The 18,837-nt window shown below is 34.9% G+C and overlaps 1 protein-coding gene across 1 annotated transcript; it reads right to left on the bottom strand.

Annotated features, from left to right (window-relative positions):
- Positions 1–444: 444 nt before the first annotated feature.
- Positions 445–18,837, bottom strand: oxnad1 (oxidoreductase NAD-binding domain containing 1). The gene is made up of 8 exons (XM_056480444.1): positions 18,794–18,837; positions 18,366–18,503; positions 17,760–17,823; positions 15,091–15,197; positions 9,409–9,550; positions 7,169–7,405; positions 6,984–7,092; positions 445–2,685 (listed from the first exon to the last, which is right to left on the bottom strand). The coding sequence occupies exons 2-8, from the start codon at positions 18,467–18,469 to the stop codon at positions 2,528–2,530; spliced, it is 921 nt and encodes a 306-aa protein (XP_056336419.1). The 5' UTR covers positions 18,470–18,503; positions 18,794–18,837; the 3' UTR covers positions 445–2,527.

The following is an 18,837-nucleotide window of genomic DNA, read 5'->3' as shown; positions in this document are numbered from 1 at the left end:
ATCTTTAGCTTAATTCATGGTCCTTGCTAAGCTAACAATATTGTACATGATTTTCATCAGGAGCCATTCATTTGGACTTTTTTGTATGCATTTATTTTAAAGCTCAAAAAACAGATGGCTGTTGACTTTTCCAGATTCAGCTTCAATGTTCTACTGATGAAGAAAAAAAAGTCACCTGCATCTTCAATGGCCTGAGGGTGAGTTTTCTTGGATGAACTATTCCTTTAACATTATTATAATTATAGACTGACAAACTCAATTTTGTCCAAATGTTATTTTGTTGAGTGATTTTTATTTTAGCCCAAGACAACTGACGTTATACAACTGTGTGAAGCCACAAACTACTGGTTTGTTATATCAGCCATTTTCATGCTAAAACTGAAAAGCCAATAGTTTTTAAATTGATCAAAAAACCCAGAGACAAATAAATAAAGGTATCTCTAGTTAAACAAAGTGACAATGGCTTCTTTATTGACTTTGCATCATCCTAAAAAGCACTGACAATGTAACATCACTGTTGGCAGGTTTTATTTTGAAATGTGTACAATAAAACTATTTCAACCATCAGATTACTGGATTTAAGATGTGAGCTGTATTACAGATATGAACTGAATTGCAAAATCTTTAACACCTTTCAGAAAATCAGCACTGCATAAATAAGCAACATTACATTTTATATTGTCACATCGCTTCAGAAACACCCCTCTGAAGGTTTCTCAAGAATAAATATGCCTTCTAAAATGCAAACAACATTATTACACACACATCGACGTGCCCTCAAAAGCAGAACTTCTAAACCATTAACCAGCAAATGAACTATAATGTAGAGCGTTACACCACTGGTTACGGTCAATTTAAGGACTCCAGCTTTAAAATGAGGTAAAACAAAAATAGCACATGGAGTCCACAAAATAGTTTGTTTAAATTAAAAGGAGGATGAGTATACAATATTGCTCAGAAGTTTTGAGTTGTGGGTATTTATAATTATATAAATATTATTATATATAGCTTTTACTTTTACATTATTATATATTGTTTATTTTTTTAAGACACTAAAAGAATACTTCACCTAAAAATAATAATATGCTTACCATTTACTTTACTCTTCAGTTATACCAAGCCTGTAAGATTTAGATTCCTCGGATGTCTGTAGTAGAATTAGATTTTTTTCTGTTTGGGTGAACAATACCATTAATACTTCTATTCAACAAGGACACATTTTTTTCAATGTCATTTTTAACTTTCTACTAATTTAAAAAATCTGAAAATATTTTAAAAAAAATAGCATTTTCAACATTAATATTAGTAAGCATCATGTCAGCATATTAAAGTATACACTACCTGACAAAAGTCTTGTTGTCGATCTCAGTTGTAAGATCAACAAATATTAACTTGACTTCTAGTTGATCTTTTGGAATAGTGTAAAAGGTAGATTTTTTCTTTGAATCATCTGTTGGATGCATGGACCCAAGATTCTCATTATTAGTCAAGTTTGGTGAAGGAAAAATCATGGTTTGGGGTTAGATTCTGAGAGTGGATGGCAACATCAACAGCCTGAAGTATCAAGACATTTGTGCTGCCCATTACAATACAAACCACAGGAGAGGGCAAATTCTTCAGCAGGATAGCGCTCCTTGTACTTCAGCCTCCACATCAAAGGTTCTGAAAGCAATGAAGATCAAGGTGCTCCAGGATTGGCCAGCCCAGTCACCAGAAATGAACATTATTGAGCATGTCTGGGGTGAGATGAAGTAATTGAAGATTAATCCAAAAAATCTGGATGAACTCTGGGAGTCCTGCAAGAGCGCTTTCTTTGCTATTTCAGATGGCTTTATTAATAAGTTATTTGAGTCATGCAGTTGTCCAAGCTCATGGGAGTCATGCACAATATTCGTTCTTGTTTCACTGCACCATGACTTTATATCTATACCGTACATTATTTCTGTTTCGTGACAAGACTTTTGTCTAAGCAAAGTCAGACCTTGATGTCCTAATAAATAAAAATCAAGGCATGGTCATATTTAATGTTGGGAAAATAAGCTTAATCTAGAGGGCTTTGCCTTTCATATTAGCCATTTCTGATACCAAATGATCAACTAGAAGTCAAGTTATTATTTCATAAAACTTGGATAGGAGACAAAACTTTCGTCAGGTAGTGTATTTTTAAAGGATCCTGTGATGCAGAAGTCTGGAGTAATAATGCTGAACATTCAGCTTTTCCATCACAGGAATAAATTACATTTTAAAATATATTCCAATAGAAACCAGTTATTTCATTTCAGATTGCATCTCAAATAATACACAGCATTGCATCCGTGTGTAATAAAAGCAATGTAACCGCAGTGTGCATAAAAGCCTTTTCAAAAACAAATAAAATGAAATCAGAAGAAATGCAGATTTGGTGTCTGTTGTGCGTTAAAACTCAAGTGCATTACTGGTCCATTTTGCCACTACAGTCAGTGTCTATAATGACAAAGAGACAGACACATCCATCTCTGAGGCCTGTGGTTTGGGTGGAGCTGTAAAACTACCACCATTTCTCAAAAAGGATTCTATCCTCCGGTAGGCCGGTGCTCTGCAGATCCGAACTCACTTTCTCTATCATAGGAGGAGGACCACAAAGATAACACAGCGTTCGCTCAGGGTCTACATAACGCTGAAGCTCTTCTTCTGATATCCTTCCACCTATAGAGACACAAGAAGCTCACGTGATACATCAAACCTGAACATACATGAAACTTCAGGTAACGTAAAGCAAAAATACATTGGAGATCAAAATTAGAGAACAATCTACAATTTCCTAAATTCATGGTCACTGCTTAGTCCTGCTTAAACAGGGTACCCCCGGGACCTTTTTAATACAATTCCAAATTAAATTCAATACCAATTTTGTACCCATTCCGACAGAAGAATAAGGGGAAAATGTCAAATCTGTATACATTTTTAACTCTCGAAAATAATTATGTATAATTGGGCTACTTTAATTAAATAAAACATTTTATTTCAATTATTAGTTATAATTTAATCGTTGTCCATCCAGTAGCGAATATAAAGGTCCAACTGCTTACTTTTCATCATCTTACTGAGACATAACCACAAACCCGTTGGCCTTATTGACCTGGTCAGTCTGTTCTTTAGTTCTAAGCTGATTTGAATTTAGTAATAGATGCAGTTTTGTTGCTTCCACACGAGAATGTAGCTGCAACCTCGGAGTCAGGAAACATGGTTTTGAAAACCTCTGCAATGTTCTCATTCGATGTGCAAGATAGGATGTTCCTTGGATGTGGTGGCAATGCTTCTAATGTAGAAATTTCTTCATTACTGATAGCCAAAGCTTTTTCAGTAACCGAAGTCTCCGGTGCACAGAACTGCACAATCGCTGGTTGGTGCTGACGAGCAGTACTACACACTGTGTGTTTGGCACCCCTCATATGGAGTCCAGGGCTGTAACACCCATCGTTGCAAGCTTAAAAGATTTTCGGCACCAACAGCAGTAGGCATCGCGGTCATTTCCTGGCACAGGCTTGACCCAAACGTAGTCCGTTGGCCACAGCGAATTAAACCGATGCTTTCCCATTTTAGCCGACACTATTCACTTGCCTTCAAACCATAGTAACGGGTCGGGTGCGCACGCTTTCTGCTATGACATGGAGCACGAGGTGAATGAATTTAATTAGCCTACATTAGTAACAGTTAATTTTGTATGAACTTAATCCTAGGGAAGGCAAAATAAATGAATAAAATAAGACCTTTGTAATGAAATCCAAGACTTTGTATACCAAAGTCAATAAGGCTATTAAGGCCTTAAATTGAGATTATCAAATTTAAGACTTTTTCAATGCTTTTAAGACCCCGCGGGTACTCTGGTAAAGTTATTCTAACAGGAAAATTTAAAAAACATTTCATGAGTTCCATATATTCTGAATATTCTTTCTATTTTTTAAATTATCAAACAATCCTCATTTAACTTGCAGCTATAACTTCAGTGATATTGACTTTCAGAAGTCAGTGAAAGGTGGAGGAGGAGGATGTGTTCTAGTTTACAACTACAATACATGACAGAGTGAATGCAAATGTTGATCAGAAGCTCTTTCAACAACATGCGGCTCCTTTGCGTTCATCATCCAATATACCAGCAAATGTCACTCAGGACAATGAGTGTTATCACACAGAAAGCAGTTCTTTGAAGCTGGAAACATTGAAATAATGATATGGCCAGCACAGAGTACTGATCTAAACCTGACGAAAAATCTCTGCAAAATCATTGATGAAAGAATTATGGGACTACACTACTAAGACTAGGGATGTCATGAGCGAGACTATTGATGTCCTGTGAGACACTAGTGTAATGAATGTGACCTATGAGATATAATTATTTAGCTTTCTTTAACAAATAATGCATAAACAACCTCTCCCTTAAGGCAAAGGCAATTGTCAGTGTGTCCTCTGACTCCAAAGGTATTTACGACAAAGAAATGAATGTGCTGTTCTGTTGGACAGACATGCTCACGCTCATGTGCAACCCATCTTAATACTTCTGCTTCTTTTCATGTAATCCTTTATTCCCTCTCTATGTGTAATCAAGTGTTTGCAACAAGTCTCATGCATGTATATCAATCTTCTATGTTTTAATACTCCTGGAATTCATGTTTTACACTACCACAGTTAAATGAAAGCTCATCGTTTATGTCAGATGTCCCTGCAGAGCTAATTTGGTGATCGTTTACATGTTTACTTGTGCAACATGTTAACATTTTAAGAAACTTTAAACATTTCTTCATCAGCATTCATCCAGGATGCATATGCAAATCACCAAGCTTAGGGACAAAGGATCGTAAAGCCTCCCTTGTGAAGGTAATGGTCTCACTGGTCATCTCCGCTGCCAATTATTAATATTTCCCCCTTAAGCTAGTTTGCTAAACTAGTGTGACTAGCGATGTCCTGTGAGAGACCAGTTAGGCTAGTATTGTTCTGAGAGAGACTAGGGTTGTCTTGTGGTTCTTGATGTGCTTATAGCAATCATTTAAAACAAGCACATGTACAATTTTCAGTCATTTTTTAACTACTGTAAATTTTTCAGTAGTAATCTTTCTTTGTGCTACAATCAATGCTGGGGTCAATTTCAATAAGGAGGATCAAGCAGCTCGAAGTTTAAAATTGAAATCTGAGCTCTGAGATGGGAAACTCTGAGTTTTTTGTTTTAGATCCGCTGAATAGAGTTATTTTACTTAACTCTGAGTAAACTGACACTGAGTTAAGCATGTGCATCACGACTAAAAGCCATCATCAATGGAGCTCTGATATTACAATTCACCTTGGCAACGGCATAAGATATGTTTAAAGGGTCACGAAACACCAAAACACATTTTTTTGAGCTGTTGACAGTCATATATGTGTCCTGCGCTGCTAAAAACACTATTAGGACACATATATTTCACAAAAAAAGTGAAAATTGGTTGTTTTTGTGTTATTTCGAGCAAATTCGTTCTTCCGGTTTGAAACAAATTTTTAAAGCTGCGTCACGGCCATGAGATTTTTAAAACAGCATGTTTGTAATAAAGACAGTAAAATCACTATAATCACCACAGCTGCATAGTGTCAGTAAATGCGCATATATATGCATGTGTGTGTACTGCAAACTGCATTTGTGTGAGACTCATTTCAGAAAGGCTTGAATAAACTCCACAACAAATACATGAAATAAACTTATTTGGTATTTTTGACTAATGAGTTGAACTTCACTGACTGCTATTCATCTGACATAATGCAGGAGAAGCAGACATGCATGTGAAATCGGTAGGTGAGGAGAAGCAGTTCATTTGGATTTAAAGCCACAGGCAGCTACCAAAACAGCTACAATGTACTCAGACACCAAAATGGGCAGATTCTGGAGGCTATAATAAATAATATGATGGGTTTTTGAGCTGAAACTTTAGACACATTCTGGAGACACCAAAAGCTTATCTTACATTGTCAAAGGGGGGAAATAGGTGCCCTTTAAATCACGAGTATTGAAATTAACCTTGTTTGAAATATGAAGGCAGAAATTTGTATTTCGTAACTGATATTATGGTGTTAACCACAATGGTAGATCATTTTAAGTAAAATTAACTTAGATTTTTCCCTGTGAAAAAGTAGTCAATGTCTTTTATCTGATATAGAAAGTACATCTTTATTTAAGAATAGTTTAATATTTGTACTACAAATGTGATCAAATATATGCCAAGAAAAGCATTTTTGCAGTGTGCATAAATAAATGAAGTATTTAAACATAATTTGCTCTTTAAAAATGGAGAGAGAAACAAACTCTGAGTTTATTTAATTAAGAAAACCTGCTCCTGACAAAGTTAGGTTCATAGAGAAAGTTACCACTGTAACTGACTGTGACCTCCCTTTCAGAAACAGGCTTGACTTACTTTGCTTTCCTAGGTTTGACATATCTCCCTTTTATGAAACGAGAGTTTCTGATTTCAGGATTAACATACTCAGAGTTAGAACTTAACCTGCTTTCTGAAACAGGCTCAGGTTCTCCCATTTTAAACACTGTTTTCTACAAAATAAAGAGTTTTTACTTAATGTCTTTTATATATATTTATAAAATACAAGCTGTTTTTGTATGTTCAGACAACTAAAATAAGAGATTACATCATTAATGAAAAAAATCAAGTGTTTAACACAAATCGTCACCTTAGAATTATAAGGTTTTATCTGACATTTTTGTCAAAATTGAGTTATTGGCACATTCTTATTAAATGAAAACTTGTTTACATTATGGGATGTTTTTTGTTGTATACAAAGTTATATACATTTTAAGACTTTTTATTTAAAAACAAATGTTACACACATACTGTTTGCTATGGAATGCAAAAACTTTAAAGCTCATTATCTTAAAATCATTCAGAACGCAGATAGAACCTTATAATTCCAAAGTGACGAATTGTTCTCTAATTTTGATCTCCACTGTATGATGATCTGCAACTCACGTATAGTGTAAGGCTGAAGTTGTGGCTCTATGTCGGAGCTCTGCTGGGTAACATGAAAACGGCAGGAGAATTGATCTGGTCGCTCGTGACAAATGTCAATAATGGTGTCCTGAAGAGGGCAGATGTTTCAAAATCAGTGGCCAGCTTCAATTTTATATTCAAAAGTCAAGGTTACAAACACTTACCTTGAAGAGCAGCTCTGCAGTGTTCTTGGCGCTGTAACACAGGTGTGTGTGTCCTGGTGTGTATCTGTGACCGTGAGTGTGTCTGTGCAGATCAGCTGCATGTAGCAGAATGGAGTACAGAGGGTTGATTCCAACACCTCCAGCCACCAGCAACAGGTCCACCACAGGGTTAGAAGGCTGAGGGTCAAAGTAAAAATTACCCCCCACCCTCACGGCTACCTGAGAGTCCACAGAGCACTGCAACACAGGAGGAGGAAATGGATTTTTAAAAGACTAATCTGTATAACAAACCCTTTAAAAGCAGCCAGAATGGAGAAAACTGTCGTGCTGCTGCATATTGTTTGCAGAAACAGTGGGATTAATAACTTTAACAACTTTGAGGGAACGAACACTTGATTGTTTTAATAAATGTAGTTTTCAGGTTTCTCAGACTGTAAAGAATAACTAAATAATTAAATTAAGCACATGATAGCATTTTTTCAGAAAATGTCTTCTAGCTCTATTTTGGTAAGAAAGTGTATTGCAGTTCTCCCATAATGTTCTTTCTTCAGCTTAATTGTCAATTGTTAGAATAATTTATGGACTGAATTTCAAATGTTCATTCCTTCATTCTACTTTAGCTTAGTCCATTATTTATCAGAGGTCACCACAGCAGAATCAAATGCCAACTAGTCCAGCATATGTTTTACGCAGCAGATGCCCTTCCGGCCACAACCAAGTACTGGGAAACATCCATACACTCTAGCACACTCTTGTTTGTCGAATTCACCTATAGCACATGTCTTTGGACTGTGGGGGAAGCTGGAGCACCCGGAGGAAACCCATGTGAACACGAGGAGAAAATGCAAACTCCACACTCCTCAGAAATGCCACCTGGCCCAGCCAGAAATCAAACCAGCGACTTTCTTGCTGTGAGGCAAAGTTGCTAACCACTGAGCCACCATGCCACCCTAATTTCAATGTTTTTACCTGATTTTTTTAAAATCCAAATATCAGTAATAAATAAATAAATGTAAACCCATGAGAAGTGCGATTTGCCAATAGAGGCTATAATACACTATTGTAGTATTGTAGATTACTGCAGGTTCACTAAATGAAATGTAACTGTTGTCAAGCTACACCACTTCTTCCTGGAAAAAGTAGCTAGCTACTGGAAAAGCTACATTATATCACAAGTAGGGAAGCTCCTGAAAAATGTTGCTATGCAGCTGAGCTCTTTGTTACTAGTTACTCCCCAACACTGCTCAGTCCATCAATTAATGTTTGCTAAAACATGAAATAATTTAAATACTCAAAAGGTAAGTTACTTAACGTTGAAATTAACACAAACACTCTAGAATACACAAGACATGTCACTCGTATCTGTTTGAATGGGGAAAAGTGTAACGGTCAATATGGTGAACAAAGCCCCGCCCACCAGTACAGGAGCCAATCATCGATTGCTATAGACTGGCAATACTCTGGGGAGGGGCTCTGACCAGACGTGAGTTTCTGCAGATTTTGTGTGATTTGTGCCGAGTGAAGTGACTTGCCTTAAAGGGACTTAGATTAACATCAATTCTTTAGATGTGTTTTTCATGTTAACTACAGTAGTTAACTAAATGGAACTTTATCTTAAAGCGTACCAACCCCACTTTTTGAATATATAGTTAGGCCTGTCACAACATCAATATATCAACTTATCGCACAACACATGGACATGACCTCAATCATTTTTGGTGATTCAATATATATCGCTCATACATAAAATTAATTCTAGCAACACTTTAGCTGACTATGCAACATCCTTATTTCTATTAGAGGATTCAGTGTCAGTATGGATAAAAAAACGGATATAGTATTTACTATAAATTACTTAAGTATATTTTTATGTAAGTGTCTGACAACAGAAAATAGACCTGGTAGCAGATATCGCAGCCTCTGTTACTTTTTTTATCTCGCACTTTTTTTGTTAGCATTTGATATTATTTATTTAGGATATGCATTTGCACATTCTGACTCTAAGCGCATAATTATTAAATTGTTAAAATGACCATAATGACTAAGAATGACTATAATGACAAAGAATAAAATATGTGTTCTTTGGAAATATATATTATATTGTAATTCTAGCATTATATAATAAGTGGCATAAATGGTCTTAAAATGACAATAATATCACTTATCACGATATATTTTGGTGCAGTATATACAACGTACAACAAAAAATGTATATCACTTTTTCCCCTTCATTTACTAACTTCTGTGTGAATCCAGTGTGCTGGAGGATGGCGTGCATATTTTACAGCCAGTTCGATCACTCCTTCTCTCTTTAGCAGACCTGGACTCGAGCAAATGGAGAAACCGCCCACAGTCTCCACACCTGGGATGAAGAAATCCACCCTGATGAGAAAAACTGGAATAAAGTTAAACGATAATAACAAAATACAAGTCATTCACTATCGAAAACAGCCAGTTTTTTGACATTGACAGAAAGCAGATTCCTCCCTCCCACACAGTAACATACCACAACAACAAAATCCATGTGTACAACATTACTTATGTCGATAATATTTAATAAAAGTAAAACAACACATACGCTTTAAGAGTCGCCATATGTGTATGGAAAGCATGAATACGTAATAAACACATATGTCAGCCGGACACACACACACACACGGTTCTTCCTGACTCATGTTCCTGGAGTTCTTTAGCAGGAACACAACATCATATGGTCTGGAGGAGTTTCTGTGCATATATCTGCATAAATCATCGCCTGACTTTTTCACCTCACTCAGACTCTGGAAACTCACACACATACACAACACTGTAGGGCACAAACGCATGAGAAGTGAGAGGGGAAAAAAAAGTGTAGGGAAAGGCTGGTGTAAGAATAGATTTTCCTTCTTTGCTTACAATGGATTTCACACTGAATTAGGTGAGCGTTTTATCTGAGAAGAAAGCGCCATCTCCTGGACTTTGTGAGAACTGCGTGTTTACTCATCAGCTTTGTAGTAATATCGCAGCATTTACGGTGTCACGACTTACCTCATCACCATGTAATAGATATAATTTAGTATTCGTTTCGTTCTGATAAATATTCTAATGCCTGCCATTTGTAGCACCCTAACCGCCTGATGAGTGACGATAATAAGTTATTGAAACAGGAAACACAGAGCTGCTGCTTCACGTCAGAGTCTGTGTATTGTTTTTATCTTTAAACGAGTACACTAAACTGTAAACTTTCACAACATTGTAACATGTATGAAAACATCTTCACAAATAAAATTATGTCACAAAGTATCAGAATATTTTCATACAATATCCCTGCACAAGACTATTACTATACAGTCATTATTTTCAGATATTATTTATTATTTTTAGTTCCATATCTCTATGCTAAAAGGTTTTCAAATTGCTTCACAGCCTGCAACGTCTAAAAATCAAACAAACATAGTGGAAAGCCACAAAGTTACTCTCTTTTATTTTTTTAAGGCTGTTATGACTTAAATTTAATACCTGTATCACATCCAAATTAATTTATTCAAACCGAATACATGACTAAGTGCAAATTATATGGGACATTCTACCAGAAACATACATTATCTGTCCTTCCAATAAAAACATAAATACAATCAATTTAAAGTATTTAATCCCAAAAAAATATCTAAAATGGACTGATGGTTGATTTCTGTGAGTTGTTCTGTAACGGAATATGTCATTCATTTGGTTTTCTATATTAAAAACACTTCACACATTTGCAAACCGTTTCATTGTCCTTGTTCTCAGCCCAATTGAACCTAAAGCTTTAATGGTTTTGTTATGCTAAAAACTGTTATTTAGAAACAAAATACTTCAGAAATAGCAAGTTTAAGTTATCATTTACATCAATTTATTAAAAACATAAAATTATGAATAAATTCTACAAATAAATACTATTTTACAATTGTCCCCATGTTTTGTCAGTCCGGTCACATTTGCATTAAATTTAAGGCTATGACTCAGAGAAAGGGGTATCATTTGATGGAGAAGAAGCTGACAATGATCAAAGATGCATTCTATCATTGAACTATATGATTTTATGCTTGTTTTTGTATGATTTTTTGATGAGGACAAGCTTAAAGGTCATGCGCAGTCACATTTTTTATAAGTGAAAATGTACGTTTCTGGTAGAATGTCCCATATAAACATAATCGTTGCGGGTGCATTTTAGTTAACAGATGAGACCACATTACATTGATGCATAAAAATCAACATCTGTTAAAAATGGCACGGAAGGAAAACTTGATAGGAGCTACTTGATAGAAACACACAGTGGACATCTAGTCTATTCTAATGAGTGGAGACACAAAGTGTAGAATACACAAAGACTTTTTAACGTTAAGTCAAGTGTGTTCATAGAGCACAGTAAGGCTTGTAAAGAATGTCCTTCTCTTCAAGCCTGCATTTATTCGATCCAAAATACAGCAGAAGCAGTCATCAGGTTCCCACTTTAACTTTAACTGACATTTCTTTGATTTTCACTGACTAAAATGCTGAATGTCCAGGACTTTTATGTATAACAACTGAAAAAGGCTACTGCTGTGCTTTGCATAATTTTAAAATGATTTTAGCTTAAATGTCATTTTGGATGACTTTAATAGCCAATATGAGAACAATAATTGATCATTTATTTATTTAGATTTTACATTATATTTAAAATTATATATTTTGATAAACTTGTGAGGTATTTTTTTACTCCCTCTCCCATATATAGCTTTATAGCAGTTTTAAAAACATTACATTTAGCTTTCTTTTGTTTGGTTTAAATCCAAGTATTTGAAGGGCTAACTCTGAAACCTTAACTTCAAAAATTGATATTATTCTGGAATGTTTTCCATAATTAACAGGTAAAGTCCAGTGACTACATCTGACTTCAGTTGCTGCCAATTAAGAGAGACTAACCATCATACTTCTAACTACAATAGATCTAACTACAATAGACTTTTCAAAATTCAATGATTTTACAGAAATTCTATAACCCGTGGGAACCCGGAGTAATGTTGCAAAATGTTTTTACTACTTAAATTAACTTCTTTCTATTGGAATATACACTCACCGGCCACTTGATAAGGTACACCTTACTAGTACCGGGTTTAACCCCCTTTTGCCTTTAGAACTGCCTTAATCCTTCGTAGCAAAAATTCAACAAAGGGACTGGAAATATTCAATATGATTTTAGTCCATATTGACATGATAGCATCACACAGTTGCTGCAGATTTCTCAGCTGCACATCCATGATGGAAATGTCCCGTTCCACCACATCCCAAAAGTGCTCTATTGGATTGAGCTCTGGTGACTGTGAAGGCCATTTAAGTTCAGTGAACTCATTGTTGTGTTCAAGAAACCAGTCTGAGATGGTTCATGCTGTATGACATGGCGCGTTGTTCTGCTGGAAGTAGCCATCAGAAGATGAGTACACTGTGGTCATAAAAAGATGGACATGGTCAGCGACAATACTCGGGTAGGCTGTGGCGATGCTCAATTGGTACTAATGGGCCTAAAGTGTGGCAAGAAAATATTCCCCTCACCATTACAACACCACCAGTCTGAACCATTGATACCGTTAATGGATCCATGCTTTCATGTTGATGAACCAGATTCTGACCCTATCATCTGAATGTTGCAGCAGAAATCGAGACTCATCAGACCAGCCAATGTTTTTCCAATCTTCTATTGTCCAATTTTGGTAAGCCTGTGAGAATTATAGCCTCAGTTTCCTGTTCTTAGCTGACAGGAGGGGCATCCAGTGTGGTCTTCTGCTGCTGTAGCCCATCCGACTCAAGGCTCGATGCATTGTGCATTCAGAGATGCTCTTCTGCATACCTCGGTTGTAACGAGTGGTTATTTGAGTTACTGTGTTGCCTTTCTATCACTTCGAACCAGTCTGGCCATTCTCCTCTGACATCAACAAGGCATTTGTGCCTACAGAACTACCGTTCACTGGATATTTTCTCTCTTCAGACCATTCTCTGTTAACCCTAGTGATGGTAGTGCGTGAAAATCCCAGTAAATCAGCAGTTTCTGAAATACTCAGACCAGCCCGTCTGGCACCAACAACCATGCCACGTTCAAAGTCACTTAAATCACCTTTCTTCCCCATTCTGATGCCTGGTTTAAAATGCAGTAGTCGTCTTGACCATGTCTTCTACATGCCTAAATGCATTGAGTTGCTGCTATGTGATTGGCTAATTAGAAATTTGTGTTAATAAGCAGTTGGACATAGAATAGTGGCCGGTGAGTGTATATTTTTGAAATGTTATTTATTTCTGTTATCAAAGCTGATTTTTCAGCATTTTTTCTCCTCAGTGTCACATGAACCTTTAGAAAGTAATAATATGCTGATTTGCAAGAAACATTTATTTTTAGTAATAATATTTTTAAAAGTTGAGTACATTTTTCAGAATTCTTTGATAAGTAGAAAGTCCAAGGTTTTATCTGTAATAAACTTTTCATAACATTATACACTACACCATTAAGAAGATTAGATCTAGTACATTTATTTATTTTAAATAATGTTACAAAAGATTTACATTTCTATATTTTTCTGAATTTCCAATAAAATCAAAGAAAAAAAAACTAACTTTTTTTATAAGAGACTTTTTTTAAATAACATTGCAAATCTTACTGTTCAATAACATTTACTGGTACTATATTGTAGTCAACATTTGAAGTGGGGAAAAAAAGAAGTTGTTGAATAGTTTTAGGAAAACTTTGATGAAAGCTTTTAAACATTTTCAAATGTTGACTACTGTATACTTCACAACTATACTAATTTCCTTATTAATGACTGCATTATTCTGCTATTCTAGCTTACAAATTGCATTTTGGAATTAGCGAGGCTAATATGGATGATAGGAAAGTTGTCCCCCACACAGTAGCAGTTATCAGGACAAAAGCCTGATAAATGTCTTAAATATAATTTCTTAATGTCTTTAGGTATGGTAATACTAGGATGTTTATGTGAAATAAAATGTATAGAAAAACCAAAGCCATGCATATCATATATTATTGAACTAAAAATGTTCAAAATTTTAAGTTGGTATAAAAAAAAAACTAGTTTTCCGGTGTGATTTTATTTAGATGCTATATAAAACAGCATTTGGATGACACTACATTTTTAATTTTATTTATTTATTTACGAAAAAATGTGTTTATTTCAGTCACAATATCAAATTTATGATAAAACAAATGCAAAATATGGAAATGTGACTTTCAGCCCTTTAACAATATACATTCCATCAAGAATGGATATTCAAATATTGCTGAGGAATTTTAAATAACACAGCATTAGAGAGATTTCCATGGTAACACAATTTCTAAAAATGTTAAGATAATTTTCGAGAGTTACAATTTGTGAGTATTATGTCATGTAAGATGGCTACTGAGATACAGAATATGTGAGAAACAAAGCACTCCTAAAATCATTTGTATTATGCTATTACTGAGATCCTTTAAGTACAGTACCTTTCCATTACACATCTTTTTCTTAGGTAAAACAGGTTTAGATTATTAAAATGTCCTTCACACTTAAAAAGCTACAACAACTAACTGTCCTAACACTAAGAAAAAATTATGTAAGAACTATTCACCGAAAAGTTGTTTTAGAGCATGGATCTCAAACTTGATTCCTGGAGGGTCGCAGCTCAGCTTAGTTTTGCTCCAACCCTAATCAAACATAGCTAATCCAACTAATCAAGGTGTTTGAGACTATTAAGCAGGTGTGAGTTGGAGGTGGTTGGAGCTAAAATCTGCAGAGCTGTGGCTCTCCAGGAATTGAGTTTGAAACCACTGTTTTAGAGAATCCAGAATAGTTCCTTCAAGTGTGTATTATTAACTAATAATTCCATTGCACATTGTCAATTATATCTCTTGTAATTCACAAATGTATATGTCTTCTTACCACTGTCCAGCATGGAAGCTGAAGTCAGGATGAGGCACTTCCAGTCTCAGTCTCTTTACAGTCTCAGACTCACTAATAATGTCACAAACACGTGCAGAGAAAAGTTCCTGGATACACAAACAGAATATCAAATCTGGTTTAAACAGAGAATTTAAACATTTTATCCTCCGATATTTAAAATAGGGCTGCACAATACAGGGAAAATATGTGATATATTGCTGTTGAGTGTAATATAAAAAGATATTTCTTATGATAGCATTTTTGTTAGGAAAATGTTATATTTTCATTAGCTAGGTTTTTAAATAATTTATTTCTGTAATAAAATTTAAATATGTAAAAGGTATTTTTCAAATCTAATTAAATCGGATGAATGAGTAAAAACCTCAGCAGATATTCTGACTCTGATTGGCTGTAGTCATATTCCTCCACCATTATTAGTATTTATTTTGAGCTCTGGGTTCACCTTTGTGCAGCTCCAGGCTAAAGATAGTAAGGCCCCATCTGATTAATTAAACTTAGAAAATTAATGCATTAAAATAAATGTAATTTATCACAGATGTCTGCGATATGTATAGATTGCATTTACTATTATCGCGATAACAATCGCAATTTAAAATGTTTTATGTTAAGCAGCTGTACAAATGGTAGTCACTATACATTTTTATTACTATACACACAGTCACGTTCAACTAAATGTAAAGATCTATAACATTGTTTGACAATAAAATTAGTGTTCAATGAATGCACTATTGAAAATAACCATGGTTTTAAAGGGGACCTATTATGCCCCTTTTTGCAAGATGCCCTTATTGGTGACTGTCACTTTAAATTCAAATGAGCTTATGCTCCTAGCCCTTTTTTCAAAAAAGGCCGAGCTACAAACACCTATCAGTCACCATAGTGGCAGATTAAAAACTCTAAAGGACGGCTGCTTCTAACTCAGTGCTGTTTACACTTATGAGGGAGAGATTGTCACTAATTGGTGGGGCTTTCCCCTCCAATGATATGTACAAAGAGAGAATGTCAATCAAAGCGTTTCTACAGGCTGTTTTTATAAAGTGTGGTTTTAAAAAATGGAATTAAAACATGTTTACCACGTGCAACACCCATTAAAGATAACCCAAAAATTCTTCCTTCAATAATAGTGTCTTCAGCAGATGAGAAAAAGAATGGTTTAAAGATAATTAATCAACTTTTTGATGGAGAGACCTTAATATCCTTTTCTCAATTATCTAACAGATTTACACTGAAATTTACACTGAAAATTTTAAAGATATTATTGAATATGGTCTGCCTACTAAAAATCATGTAGCCCCTTTATATAGAAAATGAATGCAGGATAAATCTGACGACTCTTATTTTATCAAAAGAAAATGGGAATTAGAGTTAAACACTTATAATAGAGGATGAAATGTGGGAACAAATATGCACAAATTTTCATAAGGGATATAAGCAGTCAAATATTAACTAAATATTGACAAATGTTGAAAGTTCGACTGGAAGATGAAGATGAGGTTCTTCAGAGCTCCGTTGGTGGTCGTTAAATACGATAGTTCTTTACAATTATCACAATGCTGGAGAGATTGTGGAGAAGCGGAAGACTATATTCACATATTTTGGCAATGTCCCAAAATATAAGTGTATTGACAGGAGGTTAAAAGGGAGATTAGAAAAGTGTTAGAATACGGCATACCAATGCACCCAGTATTTTTTTGCTTGATGGCTTCCCCCTGATCAGTTCAGAAACTCTCACCTATTTGCAGTACATATATTATTAATAACAGCTAGGAAGATAATTGGCTGAATCAGATATATATTCTCTTTTTTTATGCAAGCTATTATCCTTTTTTTAAACTGTCACTATTATTTATTTATTATTATAATTGATCTATTATTATGTTTTCTCTATTTGTTTATTTTTTGTAAATGCAAACATTCTAAGTAAATGTTATGTGCATACTATGTCTATAAAACTTTAATAAAAACAGTTTAAAAAAAAAAAAAGCTGGCTATATTCACACACTTATCACATAACTGTGTTTGAACCTCTAATAAAAGTGATTTTTTGCATAATAGGTACCCTTTAATATAAATAAAAATATAAAGTTCAACCTTAATTTGTAATAATTTGTCATGATTTGTAAACGAACCACTAAACCCAAATGCAAATAATAATCCATTTGCCAAAATATGCATTTGTAAATAAAGAACTATGATTAATACATCCTGTACAAGTACTGTACTTTCTTATTTCAAGTTAGTAAATACACTAACATTAACTAAGGAACCTTATTGTAAAATATGACCTTGTGTGTTAACAATAACTAACAATGAAAGTAAGACTGTCCACTGACTAACAGTAACAAAGAATAAATACTGTAATAAATGTGTTGATCCCTGTTTATTCATGCTAGTAAATACATCAACTATTGGAACCTTGTTGTAAAGTGTTACCAAATGAAACAATGTTCAATTACATCATCTTGAATTTAGTCTCGTGACAAATCAAATGACACACAGGTTGACCTAAAACACAAAACAAGTGGGTGAACTTTCACCTACTAGGCTCCCACATTTGTTAACCATTTATAAAGACCCAAGCAAGAATCTATAACTAACAAGTCAAGATTTTCATCAAAAAAATAGAAAACAAATCTAAGATAACTCACCATTTCTCGATGAACACTAGCAGTTCGCTCTAGATGGTCAGTTTGTCTCCTGGATGTCATTTTTCTAAAACAAATTTAGGGTCCTTTAGTTTATACACATAAACAATGGCTTTCTCCCATACTACATACTTTTTGTGAATGTTTTGTATCATGCAAACTAGGTAGGCAGCTCAGCAGGTGTTAGAACACAACCATGGTGTTCAAAGCCTCTAGAAACAACTGTGGATTCTGGATAATAATGGATGTACAGATAGAAATTTAGAATATATATTAGGGATAAATGTTAATAGGGATAGTTTAGGGTATAGGGTATTAATACAATATCTATATAACACAGGATTGAGCGAAAGAATATAAAATATGTATGTATGTGTAAAAATATATATATAGGACCCTGAGGGACTAAGTCTGGAAGCAGGAGGAGCTGAACACGCAGTGCCAGCTGACAGCTGAGTCCTGATGGAGAAAATTGGGCAAGCATAATAGTGTATATATATAGATATAGATATATAATTATATGAACTGTAGGTGGCGGCATGTGCATATGACACCAGCCCGCCAGTAAAACAAAAGAAGAAGAAGAAGTGGATTCTGGATGATACTCACCGTGTGACTGTGATTTTGCCTGAGCACAACACAGCAGGTCTGAACAGTCCTGATCCACCGGAGAAACCTCTGGCCACAGTTCGTACAAAACCCGGGACACTCATGGTCGGATGTGACGGGCTGATCTCTGTCAAACACCTTATAACATAATCAGACAGTAATGTTAAGGGTAGTCCGTGTTTTTATAATAATATCCAACGATAATGAAATATCAGAATTTCTTCTCAACGCCCAATATAAAATGACATTCACACGTGTGAGAAATAAGCTAATTCGTGTTATTAACTATATTATTGGTTTTATTTTTAGTATCTCTTTAGGTTTCATTTTAAACGGTGGTTTAAAATAAATCAAACTCGCCGTAATGAAAAGATTTTTAGATGAAAAGATATTTATCAAGAGGAATACTTTACATAAAAATCATTCACCTCTGTCACTCTGCTGCTCCGGTGAGTGACGTTTCTTCTTCGTC

The sequence above is a fragment of the Danio aesculapii genome, chromosome 19 (assembly GCF_903798145.1).
Source record: "Danio aesculapii chromosome 19, fDanAes4.1, whole genome shotgun sequence".
Taxonomy (NCBI): Eukaryota; Metazoa; Chordata; class Actinopteri; order Cypriniformes; family Danionidae; genus Danio; species Danio aesculapii.
This window is presented reverse-complemented; position numbering and strand designations above follow the sequence as displayed.

What these genes read in the sequence shown, in the direction of transcription:
- oxnad1 (XM_056480444.1), bottom strand. Translation starts at nt 18,469, where the DNA reads ATGAGTGTCCCGGGTTTTGTACGAACTGTGGCCAGAGGTTTCTCCGGT. An exon ending in GGCAAAATCACAGTCACACG is followed by an intron (nt 17,824 to 18,365) that starts GTGAGTATCATC and finishes AATTTGTTTTAG; the next exon opens with AAAAATGACATCCAGGAGAC. An exon ending in CTAGTGTTCATCGAGAAATG is followed by an intron (nt 15,198 to 17,759) that starts GTGAGTTATCTT and finishes TTGTGTATCCAG; the next exon opens with GAACTTTTCTCTGCACGTGT.